This window comes from Salvelinus alpinus, chromosome 10, assembly GCF_045679555.1.
Source record: "Salvelinus alpinus chromosome 10, SLU_Salpinus.1, whole genome shotgun sequence".
Classification (NCBI taxonomy): domain Eukaryota; kingdom Metazoa; phylum Chordata; class Actinopteri; order Salmoniformes; family Salmonidae; genus Salvelinus; species Salvelinus alpinus.
Genome location: NC_092095.1, coordinates 66,365,642 through 66,393,417, shown reverse-complemented (window position 1 = coordinate 66,393,417; position 27,776 = coordinate 66,365,642). Strand labels below are relative to the sequence as shown.

Sequence of the window (27,776 nt, the reverse complement as noted above, 5' to 3'; positions counted from 1 at the left end):
GAGCAAGAAGACGCACGAGGGAAGACAGTCGTGGAGTACAGATTTTTTTTCAGAAAATAGAGGCTGTGTCACTAAATATTGTTGAAAGAAAGAGTTTGGCGCAAGGATTAGGCGTTGCTGCCTGAAAATTCCGTCTATATTATCGAGTCGAAATGGACTTTATTTGATTGCACCGGAGGCGCGTTTCCTAAAGGTACACTGGGAGTGAATTTCAGTGGTGGCAAGATTATCAGATGGCGCTTCTATCATTGATTGGCATTGGATATTGATGAGGTAGCTTACATTTTCCCGTGTGATCGACTTGGTGAGTTATCAACTTGTTTCATCACTGTATTTCTTAGCCTTTACGTGTGAGTGAATAAGGCGCACACTCAAAGTGCATTGGATGTTGATAGAACATAGAAACTGTAATACAATGTTTCAAACGTTCAGAGCGCATTTCCTATCCAATAACCTCCATTTTCTTTTTGTGGAAATCCACAGCGTTGGAGGAGCTTCCATAGCGACCATGACGCACAACTGTCCTCTTTACATCAGCGTTCTGTGTCTGCTCCTGCTGATGCGCGCACAACCGGTGCGCGCTGCCTCCAAGGCCATCGTGTGTGAACCCATCACGGTCCCCATGTGCAAGGGCATCGGCTACAACCTCACCTACACTCCCAACCAGTTTAACCACGACACTCAGGACGAGGTGGGGCTGGAGGTGCACCAGTTCTGGCCGCTGGTGCGCATCCACTGTTCCCCGGACTTGCTCTTCTTCCTCTGCAGCATGTACACCCCTATCTGCATCCCGGACTATCGCAAGCCTCTGCCCCCATGCCGCTCTGTGTGCGACCGGGCCAAGCGTGGCTGCTCCCCACTGATGAGCCAGTATGGTTTTGAATGGCCCGAGAGGATGAGCTGCGAGGGGCTGCCAGAGCTGGGTGATGCTGACCGCCTCTGTATGGACCGGAACAGCAGTGATGTCACAACTCTGTCCCCAGGCCCGGCCTTCCCCCCGAAGCCTACCCCCAAGGCCCCCCACCGCAACCCAGCCCGCCGCAGGCCGCCTCTCCTGCCCAAACCCCACCACAGTCACCACCACCAGGACTGTGAACAACGCGGCTGCCGCTGTCGCCACCCCCTGGTGTCCGTCAAGACTGAGGCCCGCTCACTGTACGGCCGCGGCGTCCACACAGGCCCCGTGGAGAACTGCGCCCAGCCCTGCCGTCAGCCCTACTTCACCCCGGATGAACACGCCTTCACCTCCCTCTGGATCGGCCTGTGGTCGGTCCTCTGCTTCGTCTCGACCTTAACTACTGTGGTCACGTTCCTGATTGACCGCGACCGCTTCTCCTACCCCGAGCTGCCTATCGTCTACCTGGCTGCCTGCTACCTCTTCATCTCCCTGGGATACATGGTGCGGCTGGCGGCAGGCCACGAGCGTGTGGCGTGCTCCGAGGACGGCGGGCACGTGCTGTATGATGCTTCGGGCCCTGCCGGCCTGTGCACCTTGGTGTTCCTGCTGGTCTACTTCTTTGGCATGGCCGGCGCAATCTGGTGGGTGGTACTCTCGCTCACCTGGTTCCTGGCGGCGGGCATGAAGTGGGGCAACGAGGCCATCGCCGGGTACTCGCAGTACTTCCACCTGGCCGCCTGGCTGGTGCCCAGCGTCAAGACCATCGCCGTGCTGGCCCTGAGCGCTGCAGACGGAGACCCTGTGGCAGGGATATGCTACGTGGGCAACCAGAGTGTGGAGAGCCTGCGGGGCTTTGTGCTTGCGCCCCTAGTGGTCTACCTCTTCACAGGCTCCCTCTTCCTCCTAGCGGGATTTGTATCGTTGTTCCGCATCCGCAGCGTCATCAAGCAGGGGGGGACCAAGACGGACAAGCTGGAGAAGCTGATGTTAAGGCTGGGCCTCTTTACCGTCCTCTACACGGTCCCTGCCGCGGTGGTGGTGGCCTGTCTGGTGTACGAACAGCACCTCAGGCCCCAGTGGGACAGGGGCCTTTCCTGCTCCTGCCAGGCTGAGAGAGAGAGGCTCGGCCTAGGGCCGGACCACGCCATCTTCATGCTGAAGTACTTTATGAGCCTGGTGGTGGGGATCACCTCAGGGGTGTGGGTGTGGTCTGGGAAGACTCTGGAGTCGTGGAGGAGGTTCCTGGGGAGGTGCTGCTGTTCATGTCCCTGCTGGGGCCACAAAGCGTCCAGCGCGTCAGTGTACAGCGAGGCCAGCACATCCCTCACGACACGCACCGGGCTGCTCCCCTCGCAGTCTGACCACAAGTCCCTGTCGCACCCATCTGTGTGACCAGACTGGCTGGATGGCCGCTGTCAGACTCACGGGGCTCCACATAGTGGCTGTCGGAAGAAACTAGATGGATGTTCATTTAACTTATTGAACGGATTGTAAATGATGTAAACTATTGTCTTCACATAAGGACGTTTAAACAAACTGTGGAAGTATAGAAAAGAGTATTTTGTATTATATTTCCTTGTTCTCATTTTAGACTCATTGCAGGAGATTTCCCCTGAAGTTAAATTATCTGGAAGGGGGCGAAAGTACACTTCAATGTATCTAGGATTTTTAAATGACATGTTTTGCTAATCCAATCAGCAGTTATGTCATTAACCTGGAGATAACTAAGTGGCATGGTATTTTTCTATACGTAATGAAGTTGGAGAATTGTTATTTGTCATTTTATTTAGAAGTGGCCATCCTAAAAGGACATATCACTCTTGAAATGTTTATGGACACAGTAACGCCTTGTTAGGATGAAGACATTTCACTACCCATTTATGCTTATGTGCAGATTTTAATATGAAGTCCATTTAAAAAAACATTGTCTTAATCTGTATCGGATGAATTGAGAGAAGTGTCACCACTCAATGTCTTTTGTTTTACTCTTCCTGTGAAAATGAAGTGTTTTAACTTTAAGGCATTCAAGGAGTTGGTCTGATTGGAATCCATAATGTCATCGTTCTCACCCTTGCTTGAGGAGCAATACAGATCCCCCCCACTTGTGCCATATTACTTACCTGGACCACCTATTGAGACATGCCTTTAAATCAGCTGAAAAGGAGACGAGTGCCTTTTAAAAAGGTGCAACTTCCCACTTCAGAAACCACTGTTGTAGCCTCTTCTGCCTCCATGTGGTGGGTTCTAGTAATTACAGCAGCACAATCTTGTTTCTCTGCAAATGTGTGAACCATAATCTACCTCTTAGTAAAACTACACTGGGATTTCATTTTCTCCACTACTTCAAGGGTTGTATTATCACCCCATTTATCGAATGGCCTTTAAAAAGTCTTAAATACCTAATAAATCAACTGAATGATCAGTGTACATGCGGTTCTCCTTCAAAAAAGTTGCCGTGTCTAATTCTGGCATGTTAAACTACGTAGCCTGTAACCCAGGTAGAGAATAAAAGCTTGTGTGAATGTTGGAACTTGGTCTTATTCTAAAAACCATCAGACCGCTTATGGAGCATACACTTCTCCAGTCTAGTCCTGTCAGATCTATGAAAACCAGCCAATTTATTTGAAATAATTTCAAATACAGGGCTTGATTAAGCTTAACCTGGCACATGAAACCAATAGAATAGCTGCAGAACTGCCAACCCCGCCCATCTGGCACTCCTGGCAGGCTCAAGTAAACCCAGGCCTTACATCATGCAGCTTATCTAGAAATGGGACACCATACACAGATTTTAGAGTTTATTACGGTTTATTTGAAATAAACAGCAACTGAAAATATTAAAAACCGATACATTTCACAGCTAAAGGGCCTACACAGTAAGCAAAGAAAACCGTCCTTCTACGTCACCACCTGTCCGTCCGTGTGCCAAACTACACCACAGGGTAGTTAGAGGCTTCGTCACCATGGTCAGTGTGGTGTCAGTCTAACCCGTTGATTTGTGCAGATCTGGAGTGTATGAGTAGGTATCAGTGATGGAGCTGCCACCTTACAGATCTGGGGGTGATTTGGGACCAGCTGTGTGTGTCAATGGTGCCAGTGAGTGTCTAGTTTAGGAAGGCCTTCGGTGCATCCTCATCCTCCGCCTGTGTGTGTAGCAGGTCCAGCTTTACGACAGCACAGCGTGGGTGGTTCGGACCCCCACCAGATTGTCTGCGCTGAGGGACCTCCTTATGGTCACCTTGCCCAGATCCTTGTATCTGTCCTCACACAGTCTGGAGATAGCCTGGGAACACAACACTTATTACAACCCAGAGATAGTCTGGGAACGCAACAACACTTATTACAGCCCAGAGATAGCCTGGGAACACCAACCCAGAGATAGTCTGGGAACGCGACAACACTTATTACAACCCAGAGATAGCCTGGGAACACCAACACTTATTACAACCCAGAGATAGTCTGGGAACACCAACACTTATTACAACCCAGAGATAGTCTGGGAACACCAACACTTATTACAACCCAGAGATAGTCTGGGAACGCAACACTTATTACAACCCAGAGATAGCCTGGGAACACCAACACTTATTACAACCCAGAGATAGTCTGGGAACGCAACAACACTTATTACAACCCAGAGATAGCCTGGGAACACCAACACTTATTACAACCCAGAGATAGCCTGGGAACACCAACACTTATTACAACCCAGAGATAGTCTGGGAACGCAACAACACTTATTACAACCCAGAGATAGTCTGGGAACGCAACACTTATGTCAATCAACAGTTAAATCATAACATAAAGACAAGACATTGGCCCCTCCCACCTAGGCACTTGTGTAGATAGGTGTACAGTCCCCCCCCTAGCCAATCAGAAGGCAAAGTGGATCTACTACCTAATTTATAACACCTATGCAATTGTTTAGTATCTACATGATAGTAGGGGGGCTGGGGTTGTTTCTGAACAGGACTACCATTAAACTCTTGCCAAGTAGCAGTGTTGTCATTCCTGCTGTACGAGAAGCTCTCCTCACCTCCAGTTTAGTGGCTCGCTGGTTGTCAAGTGGCTCCAGGGGGAAGTTGAGGTTGTTGTCGTCGGCCAGGGAGCGCAGGTCAAAGTAGTACTTGGCGTAGACGCTGGCCGGCACGTTGATGTTGAACTGAAGCAGCTCCAGGAAGTGCCTCTCCATCTCGTTCCTGTGAGACGTAGAGAGCAAGGTACAGGTAGAGAGAGGGGTAGAGCGTGAATCTCAGCAGTCTTATCCTCCATACTCTCCCAGCCTCCTTTTCAAAACGTCAGAGGGAAGTGAGTTCTCGGGGAGAGGCTTGAGGACGCAAGGAATCGAGGGAAGACTTTTAGATGTACCTGGCCAGCGAGGCAAAATCAAAAGCTAATTTTATTGATTATATAAGACGATGAGTTTTGTCCCACATGGCAACGTTCCAATTTAACGATGCGCCTCATAATATTGATGTATATGAGGATGTTCACAGTTCACTCTTGGGTGAGCCAAAACAAAAAAATCCTGCACACTTCTATGGAGACCTTTGTCAGCGGCATCAATCTATTAAATTGTATTAATATAGTCCTTTGAACAAGGATGTACCACAAAGAGCCCTGCAGCCTGTCCTACAGCCAGTAAGAAGCCCACCGTGGTAAGAAGCCCACCGTGGTAAGAAGGGGGGCCTTATGCCACTCCAGGGGCTGAGGAGACCCACAGCCTGAATCCTAAAACTACCCTGACACCCCTCAAATTCAGCTGGACCTCCAAGCCACTGCTGTTTTATATTCTTCTCTCTAAATCAGGGCCTGATTAAGACCTGGGACACCAGATGGGTGCAATTCATGATCAGATGGAACAGAATATCAGCAGGCTCCAGGACCTCATAAGGTCAGAGTTGAATACCCCTGCCCTAAGCACTTAGATATGAGAGGATTGGAGAGCTCTAAGGATGATGTAGTCGTCCCTCTTGCTTACACCTATCCAACCCTCAGATCTAATGCTTAAAGTTTGGGGTGACTTGTAAAGGTGAGCAGTCAGGGGGACAGGACAGAGGGACACTGACATGTCCTCCACGGTGATGTCCTTGAGGATCTGGCAGTAGTCTACGTTCCACACGGCCTGGTCGTCCCACACCTTGGACGCCAGCAGGATGGCCCCCAGTACGATACGCTTCCAGTTGCACGGACAGATGTCCATCTCTGCATAGGTCAGCAGACGCTCCAGGTACACCTTGGGAAAGGATGGACACAGTAAATGAGACACTCATCTGACACTGCTGGAGACACAGTAACACCGTTACCAGGGCCAGGTGTACAGCAGGAGACAATAGATTATTATGCAGAACAGGTGTCTCTTTTACTCACGTCAGCTCTCAACACGCCACAACATTTAACTACTAAACATGCCCAGAGTGAAACTCCCTGTCATAGGTCAACTGACTGGTGGCTTCCTGTCATAGGTCAACTGACTGGTGGCATCCTGTCATAGGTCAACTGACTGGTGGCATCCTGTCATAGGTCAACTGACTGGTGGCATCCTGTCATAGGTCAACTGACTGGTGGCATCCTGTCATAGGTCAACTGACTGGTGGCTTCCTGTCATAGGTCAACTGACTGGTGGCTTCCTGTCATAGGTCAACTGACTGGTGGCTTCCTGTCATAGGTCAACTGACTGGTGGCATCCTGTCATAGGTCAACTGACTGGTGGCATCCTGTCATAGGTCAACTGACTGGTGGCTTCCTGTCATAGGTCAACTGACTGGTGGCTTCCTGTCATAGGTCAACTGACTGGTGGCATCCTGTCATAGGTCAACTGACTGGTGGCATCCTGTCATAGGTCAACTGACTGGTGGCTTCCTGTCATAGGTCAACTGACTGGTGGCATCCTGTCATAGGTCAACTGACTGGTGGCTTCCTGTCATAGGTCAACTGACTGGTGGCTTCCTGTCATAGGTCAACTGACTGGTGGCTTCCTGTCATAGGTCAACTGACTGGTGGCTTCCTGTCATAGGTCAACTGACTGGTGGCTTCCTGTCATAGGTCAACTGACTGGTGGCTTCCTGTCATAGGTCAACTGACTGGTGGCTTCCTGTCATAGGTCAACTGACTGGTGGCATCCTGTCATAGGTCAACTGACTGGTGGCATCCTGTCATAGGTCAACTGACTGGTGGCATCCTGTCATAGGTCAACTGACTGGTGGCATCCTGTCATAGGTCAACTGACTGGTGGCTTTCTGTCATAGGTCAACTGACTGGTGGCTTCCTGTCATAGGTCAACTGACTGGTGGCTTCCTGTCATAGGTCAACTGACTGGTGGCATCCTGTCATAGGTCAACTGACTGGTGGCTTCCTGTCATAGGTCAACTGACTGGTGGCTTCCTGTCATAGGTCAACTGACTGGTGGCTTCCTGTCATAGGTCAACTGACTGGTGGCTTCCTGTCATAGGTCAACTGACTGGTGGCTTCCTGTCATAGGTCAACTGACTGGTGGCTTCCTGTCATAGGTCAACTGACTGGTGGCTTCCTGTCATAGGTCAACTGACTGGTGACATCCGTACCAGGGTGACGATGGCACATTCAGCAGTCAGCTGGGCCGAGCTGAAGAGCGTGCGGACGAAGCGGTAGATGAGCTTGTGTTCAGGGTCCACGCTGTAGTAGTCTTCTGGAACCTTCTCTCTCTGAGGAAGAGGAGGCCTGGCCAGTCAGTCTGACAGGAGGCTTGGTGTGCACACACACGGACATACAGTATCTACTTCCACCTACTCACCGTTAATGGGTGGATCTTCTCATCGAAAATGTCCAGAGAACGGTTTGAATCCCTGATGAGGGAAAAAAAAGACTGAAGACTACTGCTACAAGCCCACACAGAGAGAGAACACTCCCATATGTTACTATGTCACCACACCTTCATTACCATGTCGCACAAACCACCACACCGGCATTACCATGTCGCTATGTCACCACACCTTCATTGCCATGTCACCACACCTTCATTGCCATGTCGCTATGTCACCACACCTTCGCCATGTCACCACACCTTCATTGCTATGTCACCACACCTTCATTACCATGTCACTATGTCACCACACCTTCATTGCCATGTTACTATGTCACCACACCTTCATTGCCATGTTACTACGTCACCACACCTTCATTATCATGTTACTACGTCACCACACCTTCATTATCATGTTACTATGTCACCACACCTTCATTACCATGTTACTATGTCACCACACCTTCATTGCCATGTTACTATGTCACCACACCTTCATTACCATGTTACTATGTCACCACACCTTCATTACCATGTTACTATGTCACCACACCTTCATTGCCATGTTACTATGTCACCACACCTTCATTACCATGTTACTATGTCACCACACCTTCATTATCATGTTACTACGTCACCACACCTTCATTATCATGTTACTATGTCACCACACCTTCATTACCATGTTACTATGTCACCACACCTTCATTGCCATGTTACTATGTCACCACACCTTCATTACCATGTTACTATGTCACCACACCTTCATTACCATGTTACTATGTCACCACACCTTCATTACCATGTTACTATGTCACCACACCTTCATTACCATGTTACTATGTCACCACACCTTCATTGCCATGTTACTATGTCACCACACCTTCATTGCCATGTTACTATGTCACCACACCTTCATTACCATGTTACTACGTCACCACACCTTCATTACCATGTTACTATGTCACACAAATCAAAACACCTTCATTATCATGTTACCATGTCATTGAAAATCATCAACACAAAACTCCTCCATTTACCTCACGTCTCTATATAATTTTTCACTGTTTTTCTCATGAAATGAATGACAGATAGAACCTACCTGTTTTTTATGTGATAGTATATAGCCAACGTGACACTGGAACAGAGAGAGACAAGACGGTGAGTCCTTACAATGACCGCCTCTTTTCTGCTCTGTCGTGTGTGTGTGGAGGTAAGGAGGACTCACCATTTGACCGTACTCTTCAGGTTGGGCAGGCTGACCGTGCTATCGTCAAGGAATATTGTGGAGCAGGAGCTGTACTTTTTAGATAACCCAGGAGACGTCTAGGAAAAGGGAGTAGTTGTCAGTCAATGGAACAGGGAAAAACCTAGCATCACTTCCTGACATCTCTGCATTAGTATCAGTGGATGTCCATGGGTAGCCATAGTAACGCTCGACTGGAAAGATGGATTTACTCACGTGATGATTACTTAAGTAGTTACTTCTCCTTTTCTCCCGCACTGGAGGGAAAAGTCAGACAAATCTTAGGTCAGGTAGTTCCCTGAACGTGTTGAATAACTATCTGACTGTGACCATTACAGACTCTCCTGTTGTCCATACCAGACCTGGGACGTGATCTGCCTGGCACAACGTTGTGGGACGTTCAGATAAAGAAATATATTACTTAGAACTAGTGTGCCTCTCTGACATGTAGAATAAGAAATCACGTCAACTCTATTCATGACATTTCTATCTGCGCCGTTCCATGATAACCAGAGGACACAGCCATGAGAAGTAGAAGATCCCCATGCCCCTTGTGGCGACATGCTGCACGGAGCCTTCACCGTGCACTGCCACTTTAAGAGCGCATCAGCAGACAGGAAGGGGGAGATTAAGATAGCTCTTCCGGCGCTCTGTGGAGAGCTCTCGGTTGGCAGTTTGACAGTGTGTGCACCGCTGCAGAAGTCTTGTTTATTTTCAGCAGACTTAGTTTGTAAAGTGTTGAAGTGGAACGCCGGTGTTAGCGCTCTAGGTGGTGGGTGTATCTCCTGGGAGTTCTCCATCACATGGAGTGGTAGCAACATTGTTGCGAAGCTTTGACAAACAAACCAACCATCAGGTGTATCCGACGGACAATCAGTGCAACTGCAAGCCTGAAGTCAACAGCTAAGACCCCTTTCTCTCTGTGCTTTACACTGCAGCACTCTTCTTCCCCCCAACACACTCCCTTTGATGTTCAGTGTCGCTGGACTATTATTGTCCTGCCAGACGTGTTTGGGTTGACATTTTAGTTAAAGGGAGGTCGCGTGCGAGTTTATTGTTGTTTGAACTGTATTGATTTGGTGTGGTACTATTGACATTTGGCCGAGAAGAGTTGACATTTTAAGGCCTTTGTTTTGCCTATGAACACCCCCCCCCCTCACTGGGAGGTAATACTGAATATTGCAAATTCTCTAAGGGTTATGAGTGGGTTCTTTCTTGTCAATTGTTTCTATGAACTTGCCTTTTAAATTGCTCTCCACATTATTATTGTAGGAGGTATTATTGGTTGGGTTACTCCTGTGCTGTGACATGTGTTTCATATGGTGTGTCTTATCCTTTCTACTTGCCATCTGGCCAACAGACTACACTGATGTGTTTTTCTGGTAGCAGTACTCTATCCTACTCTTTGCCTTTCAGCAGGGTTAATACCTGCCTGCCTGGCGCCAGAACAAAAATTATTGTATTTACCCCTCTCTAACAATACCGCTACACACTTACCATCAGTCTGCGACTTGTTGAGGAAGATTGTGCTGGCTCTGGCATTATCGGATGGGTTGGACTCCTGCGCCAATTCTGAAAGAAACAAGAAATACACAGCCTATTTTATCACGAACACCACAAGAAATGCACACGTATCCCAACTATATGCACAATTTGTATCTTAAAACGGCAGAGTGAGATACAGTATAATACTGATTACAGATCACAACTTCCGGGGATGCACCTTGTGACTTGACATCATGACACTCACTATACTCTGGGAAAGGGGGATACCTAGTCAGTTGTCCAACTGTATGTATTCAACTGAAATGTGTCTTCCGCATTTCACTCAACCCCTCTGAATCAGAGAGGTGCGGGGGGCTGCCATAAAATCGACATCTTCGGCGCCCGGGGAACAGTGGGTTAACTGCCTTGCTCAGGGGCAGAAAGACAGATTTTTACCTTGTCAGCTTGGGGATTTGATCCAGCAACCTTTCGGTTACTGGCCCAACGCTCTAACCACTAAGCTACCTGGCTATAGCTGAAGCAAAAGCAATGCTGGATACTCTGCAGGATATCTTGGAATAGCTGAACCAATATGACAACTGCACAATCAATAGTGCAACAGGTCATAAGCGGATGTGTGATGTATGCATTGTGCGTTAACAGCAAGCAAAATCTTCCTTTCCCCTTTCATGTATGTCTTGGCTGTTCAGAGAGGTGTGACCATGACGTATACCCCTCCACTCCAGCTTATCCGAAAAGTACACCTACCATCCGGGACCTCTCTATCGCTGATGTGCTGCAGATAGGTGCCCGTGTCCTCGCTTATGTCGTCGCCAGTGGTGGTTATTGGGTAGTCGTCGAGCTCGACTGCTCTCCTTGCAAGCTTTGGACTCCCACCGGGGGACATGCAGCATGACACTGTAGCCCCCATGATTGAACAATTAGCTAAAGTCCTACCACTGACTACACCCCAGAAATCTGAAAGAACCGTCCACTCGTCTATAACATCAGACAGAACCTCTGTCAGTGATGTCTGGTCTCAAAATGACACATTCAATTTTAAATACATGAGTTGTAGCCACATATCGGGGTTCATATCTACAACACACAATTCAAACTGAACAGTTGAATCCCTATCTTTTTCAGGGCGTGTGCGCAAAGGCATGGCGAGTAGCGCATTGATACGTCGGCCAGATACAGGCTTGACCACTAAACTAATCTAAAGGCTGGCAACGCTAAGACGCCGGTTTAACCGTTAATGGCAACACGTTATACTCGGTTTTAAAAAGCCTAACTGAAGCTGCTAGACAACAACGTTAAAAACCAGTAATCTGGTCTTCATAAACCAGACGTAGTTTGCTAGCAACTAGCTGGCAAGCTATTGCTAGCTAGCCCTACACCCGGCTAACGCTAATCCAGGCTTCAGCTAACTGGCTACTTATGCCGGTCCACTTGATCTAGCTATTCTTGCGATGCATTGCAGTCAGAGAATATGCCGAATTCCTTCGTCTCAGCAAATGTTCCAGGTATGGTCGTTCACCGTACACAGAAATGTATAATGTTCAGGTTTGAGACGACTAGTTAGCCTGCTAACAGCTGATTCCCACTCCAGCCAAAGCCAACTAGGAAGGAACGCCCTCAAGAACGGCCCATTTTGACGCACGTCAATTACCATTGGCTGTTTATCAAGATTAATAATTGTTATTTGACAGAGATTGGTGAACATTGTCATTTGACAAGTGTCAGCTCTACGATTTTATTATCGCGAGAATATAGATTTTTCCACTTCCTCATAAGAAATCGTTCAGCGTGGTATGAATTTCAAGCTTACTAAACGTGATATATTATATTACATTTCCATGGTCTTCTTTTGACTATGGCGCTTGTACCATATGATGGGAATTATTTGCCCGTGCTCTCCAAACTACATAATTCGTCTGCCGAGTTCCATTTCGCTGACCACAATGTCAGACTAACCCAGGACTGGAATAAACTCGGAGTAGCTGCTGTCGTCTGGGATGCAGTGAGTGACCTTCGTTGGTGTACGACTGACTGTACATGCTTTGCCGCATTTTAAAAAAATCGTGCCAATTTTAATTCCAATATGAACTATTCAACCATCTGTTGAATGACAGGTCGTCTTCTTGAGTGTGACAAAGACGTAGCCAACTATGGTACGATTGATTCTGCCACAATTTACTGATACTGTTCTCTCCTTACATCTATGTTTCCCTTTCTCTGTCAGGCGGTAGTGATGTGTATGTACCTGGAGCTGGGGCAGGTCGAGCTGACGGGGAAGGTTGCCATCGAGCTGGGGGCAGGCACTGGACTGGTGGGCATCGTGGCAGCTCTTCTAGGTAAGAACTCACATGGGAAATTGGTAGGAGACTTGCGCTACAGGGCCAAACCAAGCTGAAGTGGGTTGTCCTGATTACTATATAGGTGAGCTGAAGTGGGCTGGCCTGATTACTATATAGGTGAGCTGAAGTGGGCTGGCCTGATTACTATATAGTTGAGCTGATGTGGGCTGGCCTGACTACTATATAGTTGAGCTGATGTGGGCTGGGCTGGCCTGACTACTATATAGTTGAGCTGATGTGGGCTGGGCTGGCCTGACCTGACAACTATATAGTTGCTGGAACCATTCTGGAAAGGATAATGTGAAAATAAACCATCAGAGCCAGAACTGTTTGGGTTGGCCCTATAGTGTGGATCAGGCTCAACTGTTAGAACTACTAATTGTTAGTCACATTTTTACATGTGCTAACCGTGCAAGCCTTCTCTCCAAAGGTGCCAAAAAAGTGACCATCACAGACCGTGAGCCTGCTTTGGGCTTCCTTGCAGCCAATGTGAAAGAGAACATTCCTCCGGATCAGCTAGGAGCAGTGGAGGTCTCAGAACTGACCTGGGGCCAGGGATTGGAGCGCTATCCCACAGGAGGCTTTGACATAGTGCTGGGAGCAGACATTGTTTACCTGGAAGACACATTTCCATCATTACTGCAAACGATGGAACACCTCAGCTCAGAGAGTAGTGTAGTGCTACTGGCCTGCAAGATCCGCTACGAGCGAGACACTAACTTCCTGAGCATGCTGAAGCAGCGCTTCACAGTACACGAGGTGCACTATGACAAGGAAAGAGACATTCACATCTACAAGGCTGTGAAGCTTCCAGCAAGGAGAGATCTGTAGGAACCCGTGACTGATGGGGAATGTGAGGGGTTTGAATCACAGTGGATGGATCAATGTGCTGTCAATCATTGATGGTTCAGGGAGCTACTACTCATGAATGGACAGCCAGTGAGATGGTTCATGGAGGATGGTTTTGTTTCATGCAGGGTTGTGTCCAGTAGGGAGAAAATATGGAGCTACAACCCAGCTACTATGGGTGATTGTAATTGTCTTAATTTCATTCATCCTTTTTTGATAAAAATGAATTTGAAAACAAATTAAGACATCTGAAAAATACCAGAAACACATTTATTAACAGCTGCCAAAAACAAATAGTAGAATCTGTAATATAATTGTTTTGCTTTTTTCATACAAGTGAATGCTGACATTAAGAAATACAATGTTTACAAAATATGAACAGAAATGGCAAGTGTTTTAAAAATAAGATGCATATACGTTATTTATGACAGATGGCTACGTAAAAACAAAATAATACAATATGGCATTCCGTTATCCAATCAAACAGAAGACCGGGTTCAGTAAGCAAATGTTATGGAACATTGCAGATAGAAATATAGTGAATAGAGCTGACATGAATCCTTATTTTACATGTCAGAAAGGCATGTCTGTTCTACAAAACAGTTCTAGCTGAACATTTTTATCTGTTCCACATTGTTGTGAGGTGCTGAACGCATCCCTGGTGTAATCCCACGTTTGTTGACTGAGTTGTCAGTCTAAATGTCAGCGATGGATCCCAAAAATCGAAGTCTACGACATCACTGCAGATCCAAGCAAACTATCCCTTTTAACTACATGATAGAAAATGCTTCTTCCCTTGTCCTATCAGAAGTGTTTGAGGCACAACAGATGAAAAAGTGTGATTGTGGGGCTAATCCTAACTTTCACTCTATAATCCCATTGACGTCAATGCATGATGACTAAGTTAAGTGGAAGTTAGGATATCCTCCAATATGATTATGCCTTACGCCTGTTCAGGCCATGGAGAAACAAACAAGGAGACTCAAACACACACACTGCCTCAGACATTGTATACATTACATGAATGGCTAAAAGCACACTATACACCCATAGTCTACCCTTCAGTCATATTTCACAACTCCTCCTGTCAGCTGTGTGGTAGCTCAGTTTACATTAGCACAACTCTTTAAAAAGGTACTCAGCGAAATGACTTTGCACCGGAGATATTGAGATGAGCGAGATGCAACACTTTGCTCTCACAGTATCTGCGCATGTGCACAGGTTCGCTTCACGTTGTAGTGGTTGCCACGGCACCAAAACAGCGGAGAAGTTGAGCCTCTCGCTTCAACGCTCTTTGTTGTGGAAATTGACCCACTATGCTGTTTACATTCTGCATCTACGTCATACCGCTGAGGTTAACTTTTAATGCCTGTTAGTTGATGCAGACAATCCACCCACAATCCATCTCCTACCTCTACCCCCAAACAGCCACCAGATAGATGTGTTTTCCCGACTTAGCAATGCTGAATAACAAAAGTTTGCAAGCAGAAAAATTCAATACATGATAACCCAACTCAAGCTCAAAGATAATACATTTCATCTGACAGTGGTTGGGATCTACAGTCCACAAAGTGTTAGTAAGTAACAGAAGAGTTAAAGCAATCATCAGCCTAAATACTGAATAGTGTAGCACTCAAAAAACATTTTCAACGTGTCTAGCCAGGTGACGGTCCAAACTCAATAGTTGTATAGGGTAGTTCATGGTGGGCAGAGGGGTCCTAGTCCTCCACGGCTGGTGTTGTCCTGGTATCTGACATCTTGAGACTGGGGACTACTGGTTAGTTAGCAGCAGTGGTGTCGTGGATATACACGATACCTACCACTGAAAGATTCCACTAGGGGCTCCATTCTATTGGTGGAGAAACAGTGTGTGCTCCACCTCATCCTTTTAAGGGGTACTCATGATGGAAGGTACTCATGTCATCCTTTTAAGGGGTACCTATGAGGCCATCCTTTCTAGGGGTACTCATGTCATCCTTTTAAAGGGGTACTTGTGAAAAAGTGGAGAAATTGTGTGAGGTTTTCCTTGTTCTTTTTCCTCTTTCTGTAGGTCTTAGACTGGTAGAGCTTTTTAAAAAGAAAAATATAGAAATGGGGGAGGGTGGTGCCAGATGCATGGCTCTGTGGTGAGTCTCTGTACATGAGGGTGGGAGGGACGACACTACTCTGATTTGTGGCAGTACAAGTCTTTAAGTGACTTCAGTTCCTCGATGAGGGTTTTGTTTTGGTTCTCCAGAACGGCCACACGGTTCTCCAGACACTTGACGTACTCCTTCTTCTTCCGGCGACACTCCCGGGCCGCCTCCCTGTCACACACACACACGTATGGACAGTCAGTACAGTATGTCCGCCTCAACAAAGCAAATCTTAACACGATCATCATGTTTCTCATGTTTTTACTTAACATTATCTCAGCTTTATTGTGTAGGTATAGAAATAGGAGTTCCATATCAACAACCTGCTAAATGTACACCTACATTCTAGGATGTAGTCTACCATCTCACCCAACAGCCTTCATTAAAGTGATCAACATAACCCTAGCTAACAGTGCTACAGTATCTATACCCTCTACTCCACCTACCTGTTCTTCATCAGTCTGACCTCCCTCTTACGGGTGACTACAACCTCTGGGCCTTCCTGGCCGGACAGGGCGGGAGAGGAGGCCATCACCATCCCAGGAGTCATGCTGCTGGTGTTGGCTGTACGGATCTGGTAGGTCTGCACTTCTCCAGAGGCAGCTGGGAAACAGAAGGGATCGTAGCATTACGTGTTGGTGTTTACGTCAAGAAATTGTGGGCAGACAGGAGTTGTTTGTGTTGTTGTGTGACTGCATATGCAGGAAAACGGTTCTGTTTAGAATGTATGAGCAGAATAACTGACAAGAACTAAAAGAACTAAAACTTGATTGAGGCTGGGGCCTCCCATGGTCCAAGAGTTTCTCACCTTGCATTACCACCTGGTTGCTGGGCACCAGGATTTGCTGTCCATCGGAGGTCTGGGCATACTGCAGGATGGTGGTGCCCTGCTGGGTGCCTGCCGCGTTGGTCATGGTCAGGGTCTGCATCCCCTGCATGCCATCCGTACCGTTATTGGCCAGTTGGATGGCGCCGCCCTGGGTGATGGCAACTGCAGAAGAGGGGGGGTTAATGGATGATCGTCAGGTTAGGAACATTGCAACGGTCTGCTCGGTCATGTTCAGCTAGGCAAACCATAGCGAAACGTTTTGAAACGGAAAATTAACATCTGTCAATATTGGACATGTTCGGGTAGAACCTTCCCGTTTAATTCAAACATTTCTCCCTACTGAACATGACCCTATTTCCACTATAGTCCTTGACCATACACTACTCATAAAATATAAAGTAAGAAAGCCAACTAAGCTTGTCCAAACCAGAACAAGCAGGCACTCTTCACATATGGCCATGATGAAACTGGAGTACGTGTGAAGTTGCTCCTAGATGCTGATCTTGGGTCAGTTAAGTATTTTCCCATGTAGAGGGGATTGGTGGAGGGGAAGCTGATCCTAGATCTGTACCTACGGGACCCCCCCCCGGAGCGATAAAACTGAGGATTGAATAGGTAGGGGTTACGTACTGTACTGGCCGCTGGCCGTCTGATAGATGGGGCATGATGTGGGCATGGCAACGGTGGTGATGGCGGGGGTCGAGTCGTCCTCCGATTTCTCCTCCTCGATCGGCGGGACCGCAGACACGTCAGATGACAGGTCGTTCAGGATCTTCCTGCAAGGGATAACAAACACAATCCCAATCAATGTCTCGGACTCTCAACAATGTGTCATCAGATTTCATTCACAGCCCAATCAGATCCAAAATGGCACCCAATCTGCATTAAAAAAAAGAATCCCAATTTGGCAACACTGAGTCAACATGACAGTCATGTTGCCAGATTGGGATTATTTTCCTGCCACCCTGAGGCTGAGACAGTGGCCCTATGGAGGAGCGGTACCTGTAGGAAGGACGTCTGGACAGAATCTCCCTCCTCTTCTGAGAGTCTGTCACACTGTCCACCGACTCCTGGGAGTCCTGGGAATCCTCTGCAACTGTTGAAATCTGACAGGGTCAAACACAAGAGTTGCAGTTTATAGGGTGTCCAATCAAAAACATTTTTTTTGACCAATGGGTAAAATAATATCATAATCCATTGGAAAGATTTTACCCTTGTAGGATGGTCAGAATTAGGGTGACTAAATCAATCGAGGCCAGAGAAAAAAAACGACAAAAAATCTGGAAAATCACTTTCCCGTTGAACTGATCTTTCTTCTAGAATCCAAAGGACATGAAACAGAGGTAAGATGGATATCCACTTTTCATATTCATTCAAAAATCCTGTCATTTCCCCAAGATATCTCACAAAAACAAGCGTAGCTCTGAAATGTCAGAGCAATAAGCATATACCCCAATTTTATTTTTAATTTTACCAAAGCCTTTTACATGTATTTCAGCTCGTGTCATGCTACTTTAGCTTTTTGCGACCCACGGAAACAACTTTGACCACAAAACGTAAAATTCTCAAAAAGTCATTACAGGAAACTTGCACTGCTATGTGAACAGAGCTTGGTGCTTATTATCAGATGTATTAGGTTATGAAATCCAACTTTTTAGATATGTTAATGATATATTAGAGAAAGACCCAACTGAACTATTCAGAACATGAAGAATCATACTTATCTTGGTAAAACGGATTTTATAACATAAGTCTAATAAAAAGCATAGCTGGCACACACCCAGAGAAAATGATTAAACTATAAGCTATGAAAATAGAAAGTCAGACATATATATATAACTCCCAGTAATTCATTTTTTGGCATCACTGTGCCTTCTTTATTTTGACCCATTAAATTACAGGGATATAACATGAAGTGAAATTTCATCACCAAAGCACATTGACACCCTGCAGTTTATTGGAAATGTAGTAATACCTATACAACATCCAATAATGTTCCATTGATCTGTTATATTACTGTATGTGACCCACACCAGCCCTCAAATAGCTGCCACCTGAGAGATTCTCTGCTATAGATTAGATCAGTTCATTAGTCACATGCACAGGGTCACACATGGAATTGAAGGGTACAGTGAAATTCTTAAAGCTCCAACAGAACAGGTCAAATATAGACCTGTTGCTGCCTACTATCAAGGCCTATTGCATGTACCTTCCTATGTATATCACAATAGACTACTGTAATGGAGGGAAGAATGGGGCTCACCTGAACAGTCTGCACTTGAGGCGACTGGATGACCGAGGGCTGGGCGGCCTGGATGACCCCGTGGACCTGAACCGTCTGACCGTTGGGTAGCTGCACCAAGGTGACTGTGGAGCCGCTGGAGGACACCTGTCCTGCTGCCATAGACACCTGCAGCAGAGACGCAGATTTAGAAACGGCTTAAGGGCCCAGCTTCCCAAAAGCATCTTAAGGCCAAGTCCATTTTAGCACAATAGGATCCTATGGCTCTAACGATGGACTTGGTCCATCTTTTTAACCTTAATTTAACTAGGCAAGTCAGTTAAGAACAAATGCTTATTTACAATGACGGCCTACCCCAGCCAAACCATAACCTGGACGACGCTGGGCCAATTGTGCGCCGCCCTATGGGACTCCCAATTATGTCCGGTTGTGATACAGCCTGGAATCGAATCAGGGTCTGTAGCGACACCTCTAGCACTGAGATGCAATGCCTTAGACCGCTGTGCCACTCGGGAGCCCAAAATCCACATAATGGTTACAATCAAAGACCATGAATAGAAGTGATTGATTATTCTTCATGTCAGAGAACAGTTCTGCTCTTCTACATAACATATTTATTTCTGAACATTCTACAATGTTGTGCCCTGCTGAACGCAGCCCACATATGGAGGCTCCCTACATGCATAGGCTGCATTTACACAGGCAGCCCAATTCTGAGCTTTCTTTTGACCAATCATATCAGCTCTAAAAAAATATGACGTGATTGGTCAAGACAAATTGGTGGGGAAAACATCAGAATTGTGTTGCCAGTGTAAACGCAGCAATATAGACTCATACATGTACACCAAAAGTATGGCCTCGTAAAGAATTTCCACCAGAGGATCAATAAAGTTTCATTTGATTCAAGTGTCTGGCAATGTTGATGAGGGTACTGTACCTGGGCCAGTGTGATCTGCTGGGCCTCAGACTCAGAAACAGCTGTGTCACCACCCTGCTGTGTATCGGCTCCCGCTTCCATGGTCATTTAGTTGGCTGGATTGGCGGGTGGAGAACTCTGGAGAGCCTGTGAATGTACATTTTACACAAAATGTAAAATATTGGTATGGGGGTGGATTTTATTCAGGGCTCTCCAACCCTGTTTCTGGAGATAAAGTTGTGTAGGTTCACGCCAATCCTGTTCCTGGAGATACCATCCTGTAGGTTTTCTCTCCAACCCCAGTTGTAACTAACCTGATTCAGCTTATCAACCAGCTAACTATTAGAATCAGGTGCATTAGATTACGGTTGTAGCTAAAACCTACAGGACAATAGCTCTCCAGGAAGAAGGTTGGTGTCCTACAGGATGGTAGCTCTCCAGGAACAGGGTTGGAGCCCTGATTAAGTGATGTTATGTACGGACTATGTGATGTTTCAGGTCGTGGCTTTTGTGCCCCTGTCTATTCATATAGACCAGGTTTGTTTAAGTGATTGTAGGCTACACCAGACATGCAGTATTACGCGTGACTATCTGAAAGTATGGGAGATACTATCCCAAACCATAAGTAACGTTCCTAAGGTAAAAATGTGTTGCTCAATGTTTACCCTGTTATTGCCGCCTTTTTCCAAGTAGTTAGCTAGCAAAAGTATATAGCATTGTTAGCTACAAAGAAAACAGTAGCTAGCTGACACTTGCCTAGCTATACTGATAAGAAAAAAACAAATGTTCAACCAAATGGTACGAAATGTATCCATGTTCATGTTGTTGCTCGATATATTAAAGCTTTGTGGTAGCTAGCTAATATCGACAACCTGGCTAACTAGCTATAGCTGCTAGCTAACGTAAATATACAAATGTGTCCCATGCGGTAAAAATCAAGAGTTTTAGTTTAATCATTTCATTTGCAACTGGTTCATTTCACGTTGGCTAGCTATGACACTTGAATTGTTGTCTCTATCTAAGTTTGCTAATGTAGTATGCTTATTCAAGACAACCACGCTGTTTGCAGACGGACTATCTTGCAAGCTAACGTTAGCTAGTTTTTTGGGAGGGAAATGTCTGTAGCTAAGCCAGATATACTTGGGCTGGGCTAACATTATATACCGCTAGTTAGCTTAGCAAGTTAGGCATTCGAACCTACATGTTTTTTTGTGGTTGGCAGCTGGCTATGTAGCTAGATGGCCAAACTAGGTCTGTTAGCCAACATGCTGATGCTATAATTACTGTGGTTGCAATCTTTACTCGAGGACTCAAGCCTCACTCCCATTTTTCCAGTACCATTCTCACATAGCTGGCTGGCTAGCTTTGTAGACTGACTCAACATCGTGTGGCTCTGCAACACCGCCGCCATGATCTCTTTGTTAGAGTTGGAGCGATTTCTCCAACACACCAGGGCTTTCTTCTATCCCCCTCTCCGCATCGGATGCTTACCCGACACAGACTCGCTTCGTCACTCCCGGGTCCTCCGAGCTCCACTTTTATTCAGACCGACACGTAAGAGACCGCGTCAGGCTACACCTCTGTCGCGTCACCGAGATGAACAACAACGCGGAGAACGAGGGAGACGACGAAAATCAGTTCTATCGACAGGGCTCGAATTCGAACGGAAAATGACGAAATGTACACGAAGAATACCGACAGGTACGAACATTGGCGGAAGTTTACGAAAAGTAGGCCTAAATAAAAGTGCGCATGTGCGACATGTGTCAGTCGAGCACATGAACAGCTGTCAATCAAAGACGTTTTATAAACAGAAACGAGAACATCTTTGTTATATATTAGGAAGCATGAACAGTATGCTAAAACAGCATTGTTTTGCCAGTAGAACTGATTCTAAAATCTTAAAAAGACTATTTTGTACATAATTGTCACCAGTGATAAATCAAGAGGTATATTCCAAATGTTCCCTAACCAATTTGCTCATGGGCTAGATATATTTAAGTATTTTTGTGAGGGATACATTTTTGTGAGGCTGTTGGAAATGATTAAATTAAACCAAAGACTGGGCTTTGCCATATGATTACATAGGAAGGGGAACCAGCTTCTTAGCCCAGATGGGGGCGAGATTTCCCTAAAAACGTACCACTTCTTTTTATTTCTTTATATTTTTGTATTTCACCTTTATTTAACCAGGTAGGCCAGTTGAGAACAAGTTCTCATTTACAACTGCGACCTGGCCAGGATAAAGCAAAGCAGTGCAACACAAACAACAACAGAGTTACACATGGAGTAAACAAACATACAGTCAATAATACAATAGAAAAAGTCTAAATGCAGTGTGTGCAAATGAGGTAGGATAAGGGAGGTAAGGCAATAAATATGCCATAGTGGCAAAATAATTACAATTTAGCAATTAAAAGCTGGGGTGATAGATGTGCAGAAGATGAGTGTGCAAGTAGAGATACTGGGGTGCAAAGGAGCAAAATAAATAAAATAAATAGCAGTATGGGGATGAGGTAGTTGGATGGGCTATTTACAGATGGGCTATGTACAGGTGCAGTGATCTGTGAGCTGCTCTGACAGCTGGTGTTTAAAGTTAGTGAGGGAGATATGAGTCTCCAGCTTCAGTGATTTTTGCAGTTCATTCCAGTCATTGGCAGCAGAGAACTGGAAGGAAAGGCGGCCAAAGGAGAAATTGGCTTTGGTGCGCGTGCTACGGGTGGGTGCTGCTATGGTGACCAGTGAGCTGAGATAAGGTAAGGCTTTACCTAGCAAAGACTTATAGTTGACCTGGAGCCAGTGGGTTTGGTGACGAATATGAAGTGAGGGCTAGCCAACGAGAGCATACAGGTCGCAGTGGTGGGTAGTATATGGGGCTTTGGTGACAAAACGGATGGCACTGTGATAGACTGCATCCAATTTGCTGAGGAGAGTGTTGGAGGCTATTTTGTAAATGACTTCGCCGAAGTCAAGGATCGGTAGGATAGTCAGTTTTACGAGGGTATGTTTGGCAGCATGAGTGAAGGATGCTTTGTTGCGAAATAGGAAGCCGATTCTAGATTTAATTTTGGATTGGAGATGCTTATTGCGAGTCTGGAAGGAGAGTTTACAGTCTAGCCAGACACCTAGGTATTTGTAGTTGTCCACATATTCTAAATCAGAACCGTCCAGAGTGATGTGATGCTGGACGGGCAGGCAGGTGTGGGGAGCGATCGGTTGAAGTGCATGCATTTAGTTTTACCTGCATTTAAGAGCAGTTGGAGGCCACGGAAGGAGAGTTGTATGGCATTGAAGCTCGTCTGGAGGTTAGTTAACACAGTGTCCAAAGAAGGGCCAGAAGTATACAGAATGGTGTTGTCTGCGTAGAGGTGTATCAGAGAATCACCAGCAGCAAGAGCGACATCATTAATGTATACAGAGAAGAGAGTCGGCCCGAGAATTGAACCCTGTGGCACCCCCATAGAGACTGCCAGAGGTCCAAACAACAGGCCCTCCGATTTGACACACTGAACTCTGTCTGAGAAGTAGTTGGTGAACCAGGCGAGGCAGTCATTTGAGAAACTGTCGAGTCTGCCAATAAGAATGTGGTGATTGACAGAGTCGAAAGCCTTGGCCAGGTCGATGAATACAGCTGCACAGTATTGTCTCTTATCGATGGCAGTTATGATATCGTTTAGGACCTTGAGCGTGGCTGAGGTGCACCCATGACCAGCTCTGAAACCAGATTGCATAGCGGAAAAGGTATGGTGGGATTTGAAATGGTCGGTGATCTGTTTGTTAACTTGGCTTTCGAAGACCTTAGAAAGGCAGGGTAGGATAGATATAGGTCTGTAGCAGTTTGGGTCTAGAGTGTCTCCCCCTTTGAAGAGGATATCTCTCTTTGGGGATCTCAATCGATACGAAAGAGAGGTTGAACAGGCTAGTAATAGGGGTTGCAACAATTTCGGCGGATAATTTTAGAAAGAGAGGGTCCAGATTGTCTAGCCGGCTGATTTGTAGTGGTCCAGATGAACATCAGCTATCTGGATTGTGGTGAAGGAGAAATGGGGGAGGCTTGGGCAAGTTGCTGTGGGGGGTGCAGGGCTGTTGACGGGGGTAGGGGTAGCCAGGTGGAAAGCATGGCCAGCCGTAGTAAAATGCTTATTGAAATTCTCAATTATCGTGGATTTATCGGTGGTGACAGTGTTTCCTTGCCTCAGTGCAGTGGGCAGCTGGGAGGAGGTACTTTCATTCACCATGGACTTTACAGTGTCCCAGAACGTTTTGGAGTTTGTGCTACAGGATGCAAATTTCTGTTTGAAAAAGCTAGCCTTTGCTTTCCTAACTGCCTGTGTATATTGGTTCCTAACTTCCCTGAAAAGTTGCATATCGCGGGGGCTATTCGATGCTAATGCTGTATTGCACAGGCTGTTTTTGTGCTGGTCAAGGGCAGTCAGGTCTGGAGTTAACCAAGGGCTATATCTGTTCCTGGTTCTATATTTTTTGAATGGGGCATGCTTATTTAAGATGGTGAGGAAAGCACTTTTATAGAATAACCAGGCATCCTCTACTGACGGAATGAGGTCAATACCTTTCCAGGATACCCGGGCCAGGTCGATTAGAAAGGCCTGCTCGCTGAAGTGTTTTAGGGAGCGTTTGACAGTGATGAGGAGTGGTCGTTTGACCGCAGACCCATTACGGACGTAGGCGATGTGGCAGTGATCGCTGAGATCATGGTTGAACATAGCAGAGGTGTGTTTGGAGGGCAGGTTGGTTAGGATGATATCTATGAGGGTGCTATACAGCTACAACCGGAAATTACTTTTTCATTGCAGGTTAAGAGAACGTACGCAGCAGGTTAGGATAATTAACATAGCAGGTTAGGAGAATTAGGTTAAGGTTAGGTTAAGGTCCTAACCTGCTACGAGAAGTCACTTCTGGTCGTAGCTGTATCGAAGGGGTGTGTTTTTAGGGAGTCTCAGGTGGGGGCAGTAGAACACTGTCTGTGAGCATGCTGTATAGATCTCCTGCCACACTCAAGCTGCAAATCAGCAATAGGAAGCTTCTACAATCTGGGCCCTGTTGGAACACATACAAAAATACATACTTCCATCTTCCCTTTTGAAAGAAAGGGATAGGTTTTGATTAAGGTCTCCACTAAAGCAATACCCAACATAGTGTTATTGTGATTATTGGCTAGGTACTTTCAATTATCTCTGATTAGTGATCACGTTGAGGGAGAAAGGAGGCATGTTTTGGTATTCCAACAGAGAAAACCCTGATCTTGTATTGTGGGAAATGCTGTGCTGAGGTTATTGAGTTTCTGTTCATTTTATAATGCTCAAGATGCCCATTTAATTTGCTTTATCTGTCTAGTATTCCTCTCCAACTTACACAAGCCATAAAAAAACATCCCTTTATTGCAGACACAAAATTAGCTGTGTTAAAATTTTTATTAACCCTCAGCTTTGGCAGCTGGTGCAAATCCTAAGGGAAACTTACACTTCAAACCAATTTATGACAATCATCTTTATTAGCTTTAAAAATCTTTTTTTTTAATAGATCAAACCATATAGTCTATACACCCCCACACACATTCAGCAAACAGTGACTGACCTTGAGCTGGCAGTGAGTGGAAGACTGGAGTGTTTCTCTGACGAGCCCCCCACTGTGCAGCTCCTCCAGGAGGGCGTGTTGGTGTGTGAACTCCCTCTTGCCTTCACTCCAACACTCAGCAATACTGTATCCTTCAGCATGAAGCCAGTCGGCTCTTTTTATCTGTGCTGTTATAGACTTTGCCTACTGCGCAAAGTACACTCATTGTAAAAAGAGGAGCCTACAGGAAATGAAACGTTTACCTTAAAAATAACTTAACTTTATTGTTTGGATGATGCTTGAAATCTTAAATCCATAAATTGTAGTCAAATTTTCCACATTCGCTTAATTTGGAACACACTCACACACACAAACATGTGTGCATGCTTTACCTAATAACACTACAAGAATGCAGAGGAGAAATGACCACAATCACCTAGCTCTTGAGGTAGGCCTAACAGCCATAGCCTGCTACACCTGGGAAAGAGTCAAGACAGAGGTGGTGGGAGAAAAAAACAGTCGCTGATCTATTTTTACTGCAGAGAGACAGAGGGAGAGGTGGTGAGATGGCGACAGAGTCCTACATAATGCATGAAGGCCAGGCGGCCCCACAATGCAGCAGCACTGCCTTGTCTTCATCCACCAACCCACCAGCTCTCCTACTGCACATCCAGCTGGCTACCAGCTCCTACTGCACTTCCATGTGGCTACCACCTCCTACTGCACATCCAGGTGGCTACCATCTCCTACTGCACAGCCAGCTGGCTACCAGCTCCTACTGCACATCCAGCTGGCTACCATCTCCTACTGCACACCCAGGTGGCTACCATCTCCCACTGCACGTCCAGGTGGCTACCATCTCCTACTGCACATCCATGTGGCTACCACCTCCTACTGCACATCCAGGTGGCTACCATCTCCTACTGCACAGCCAGGTGGCTACCATCTCCTACTGCACGTCCAGGTGGCTACCATCTCCTACTGCACATCCATGTGGCTACCACCTCCTACTGCACATCCAGGTGGCTACCATCTCCTACTGCACAGCCAGCTGGCTACCACCTCCTACTGCACAGCCAGCTGGCTACCACCTCCTAATGCACATCCAGCTGGCTACCAGCTCCTACTGCACATCCAGGTGGCTACCACCTCCTACTGCACATCCAGCTGGGTACCAGCTCCTACTGCACATCCAGGTGGCTACCAGCTCCTACTGCACATCCAGGTGGCTACCACCTCCTACTGCACATCCAGGTGGCTACCATATCCTACTGCACATCCAGGTGGCTACCATCTCCTACTGCACATCCAGGTGGCTACCACCTCCTACTGCACATCCATGTGGCTACCAGCTCCTACTGCACATCCAGCTGGCTACCATCTCCTACTGCACATCCAGGTGGCTACCATCTCCTAATGCACATCCAGGTGGCTACCATCTCCTACTGCACAGCCAGGTGGCTACCACCTCCTACTGCACATCCAGGTGGATTCCATCTCCTACTGCACAGCCAGGTGGCTACCACCTCCTACTGCACATCCAGGTGGCTACCATCTCATACTGCACAGCCAGGTGGCTACCATCTCCTACTGCACATCCAGGTGGCTACCATCTCCTACTGCACAGCCGGGTGGCTACCTAATCCTACTGCACATCCAGGTGGCTACCATCTCCTACTGCACATCCAGTGTCTCCCTACCCCTCCTGTCTCAGCCTCCAGTATCTATGCTCCAGTAGTTTGTGTCGGAGGGCTAGGGTCAGTCTGTTATATCTGGACTATTTCTCCTGTCTTATCCAGTGTCCTGTGTGAGTTTAATTATGCTCCCTCTAATTCTCTCTCTCTCCCTTCCCTCCCCGAGGACCTGAGCCCTAGGACCATGCCTCAGGACTACCTGGCCTGATGACTCCTTGCTGTCCCCAGTCCACCTGGTCGTGCTGCTGCTCCAGTTTCAACTGTTCTGCCTGCGGCTATGGAACCCTGACCTGTTCACCGGACGTGCTACCTGTCCCAGACCTGCTGTTTTCGACTCTCTTTCTCTACCGCACCTGCTGTCACTAAGTCTGAATGATTGGCTATGAAAAGCCAACTGACATTTACTCCTTAGCTGCTGACCTGTTGCACCCTCTACAACTACTGTGATTATTATTTGACCCTGCTGGTCATCTATGAACGTTTGAACATCTTGTCGATGTACTGTTATAATCTCCACCCGGCACATCCAGAAGAGGACTGGCTACCCTTCAGAGCTTGGTTTCTTCCTAGGTTCCTGCCTTTCTAAGGAGTTTTTCCTAGCCACCGTGCTTCTACATCTGCATTGCTTGCTGTTTGGGGTTTTAGGCTGGGCTTCTGTACAGCACTTTGTGACATCGGCTGATGTAAAAAGGGCTTTATAAATACATTTGATTGATAAACCGCTGTGAAATATCTTTTCAATAACCAAAAATATTGTATTTTCAGCT

At 46.5% G+C, this 27,776-nt stretch overlaps 4 protein-coding genes across 7 annotated transcripts; 2 read left to right on the top strand and 2 right to left on the bottom strand.

Annotated features, from left to right (window-relative positions):
* LOC139532668 (frizzled-5-like) lies at positions 1-3,424 on the top strand. Its single transcript, XM_071330575.1, has 2 exons — positions 1-304; positions 484-3,424. The coding sequence occupies exon 2, from the start codon at positions 509-511 to the stop codon at positions 2,288-2,290; it is 1,782 nt and encodes a 593-aa protein (XP_071186676.1). The 5' UTR covers positions 1-304; positions 484-508; the 3' UTR covers positions 2,291-3,424.
* A 263-nt stretch (positions 3,425-3,687) lies between these two features.
* On the bottom strand, positions 3,688-12,034 carry LOC139532669 (cyclin-Y-like protein 1). 2 transcript variants are annotated; one of them, XM_071330577.1, is made up of 10 exons: positions 11,179-12,034; positions 10,423-10,497; positions 9,142-9,182; positions 8,908-9,005; positions 8,782-8,817; positions 7,671-7,722; positions 7,462-7,581; positions 5,968-6,134; positions 4,935-5,097; positions 3,688-4,181 (listed from the first exon to the last, which is right to left on the bottom strand). In XM_071330577.1, the coding sequence occupies exons 1-10, from the start codon at positions 11,339-11,341 to the stop codon at positions 4,065-4,067; spliced, it is 1,032 nt and encodes a 343-aa protein (XP_071186678.1). In that variant the 5' UTR covers positions 11,342-12,034; the 3' UTR covers positions 3,688-4,064. The 2 variants fall into 2 exon arrangements, with proteins under 2 accessions (XP_071186678.1, XP_071186679.1); XM_071330578.1 differs by lacking the exon at positions 8,782-8,817 and having other exon boundaries at positions 11,179-11,476.
* Positions 12,035-12,159: 125 nt separating this feature from the next.
* Positions 12,160-13,858, top strand: mettl21a (methyltransferase 21A, HSPA lysine). Its single transcript, XM_071330582.1, has 3 exons — positions 12,160-12,433; positions 12,656-12,767; positions 13,201-13,858. Exons 1-3 carry the CDS (start codon positions 12,287-12,289, stop codon positions 13,599-13,601), a joined length of 660 nt encoding a protein of 219 aa, XP_071186683.1. The 5' UTR covers positions 12,160-12,286; the 3' UTR covers positions 13,602-13,858.
* A 17-nt stretch (positions 13,859-13,875) lies between these two features.
* Positions 13,876-21,365, bottom strand: LOC139532670 (cyclic AMP-responsive element-binding protein 1-like). Of its 3 annotated transcripts, none has more exons than XM_071330580.1 (8): positions 21,233-21,365; positions 19,763-19,888; positions 18,847-18,993; positions 17,586-17,689; positions 17,214-17,359; positions 16,563-16,745; positions 16,201-16,357; positions 13,876-15,925 (listed from the first exon to the last, which is right to left on the bottom strand). In XM_071330580.1, exons 2-8 carry the CDS (start codon positions 19,847-19,849, stop codon positions 15,781-15,783), a joined length of 969 nt encoding a protein of 322 aa, XP_071186681.1. In that variant the 5' UTR covers positions 19,850-19,888; positions 21,233-21,365; the 3' UTR covers positions 13,876-15,780. The 3 variants fall into 3 exon arrangements, with proteins under 3 accessions (XP_071186681.1, XP_071186680.1, XP_071186682.1); XM_071330579.1 differs by having other exon boundaries at positions 21,080-21,253; XM_071330581.1 differs by having other exon boundaries at positions 21,089-21,253.
* Between the last annotated feature and the right edge of the window lie 6,411 nt (positions 21,366-27,776).

What these genes read in the sequence shown, in the direction of transcription:
- LOC139532668 (XM_071330575.1), top strand. Translation starts at nt 509, where the DNA reads ATGACGCACAACTGTCCTCTTTACATCAGCGTTCTGTGTCTGCTCCTG.
- LOC139532669 (XM_071330577.1), bottom strand. Translation starts at nt 11,341, where the DNA reads ATGGGGGCTACAGTGTCATGCTGCATGTCCCCCGGTGGGAGTCCAAAG. An exon ending in CGATAGAGAGGTCCCGGATG is followed by an intron (nt 10,498 to 11,178) that starts GTAGGTGTACTT and finishes TGTTTCTTTCAG; the next exon opens with AATTGGCGCAGGAGTCCAAC. An exon ending in AATGTGCCATCGTCACCCTG is followed by an intron (nt 6,135 to 7,461) that starts GTACGGATGTCA and finishes TCCTTTCCCAAG; the next exon opens with GTGTACCTGGAGCGTCTGCT.
- mettl21a (XM_071330582.1), top strand. Translation starts at nt 12,287, where the DNA reads ATGGCGCTTGTACCATATGATGGGAATTATTTGCCCGTGCTCTCCAAA. An exon ending in CTGCTGTCGTCTGGGATGCA is followed by an intron (nt 12,434 to 12,655) that starts GTGAGTGACCTT and finishes TTTCTCTGTCAG; the next exon opens with GCGGTAGTGATGTGTATGTA. An exon ending in CATCGTGGCAGCTCTTCTAG is followed by an intron (nt 12,768 to 13,200) that starts GTAAGAACTCAC and finishes TTCTCTCCAAAG; the next exon opens with GTGCCAAAAAAGTGACCATC.
- LOC139532670 (XM_071330580.1), bottom strand. Translation starts at nt 19,849, where the DNA reads ATGACCATGGAAGCGGGAGCCGATACACAGCAGGGTGGTGACACAGCT. An exon ending in TCCAGACGTCCTTCCTACAG is followed by an intron (nt 17,360 to 17,585) that starts GTACCGCTCCTC and finishes TATCCCTTGCAG; the next exon opens with GAAGATCCTGAACGACCTGT. An exon ending in GACGGCCAGCGGCCAGTACA is followed by an intron (nt 16,746 to 17,213) that starts GTACGTAACCCC and finishes CCTCTTCTGCAG; the next exon opens with TTGCCATCACCCAGGGCGGC.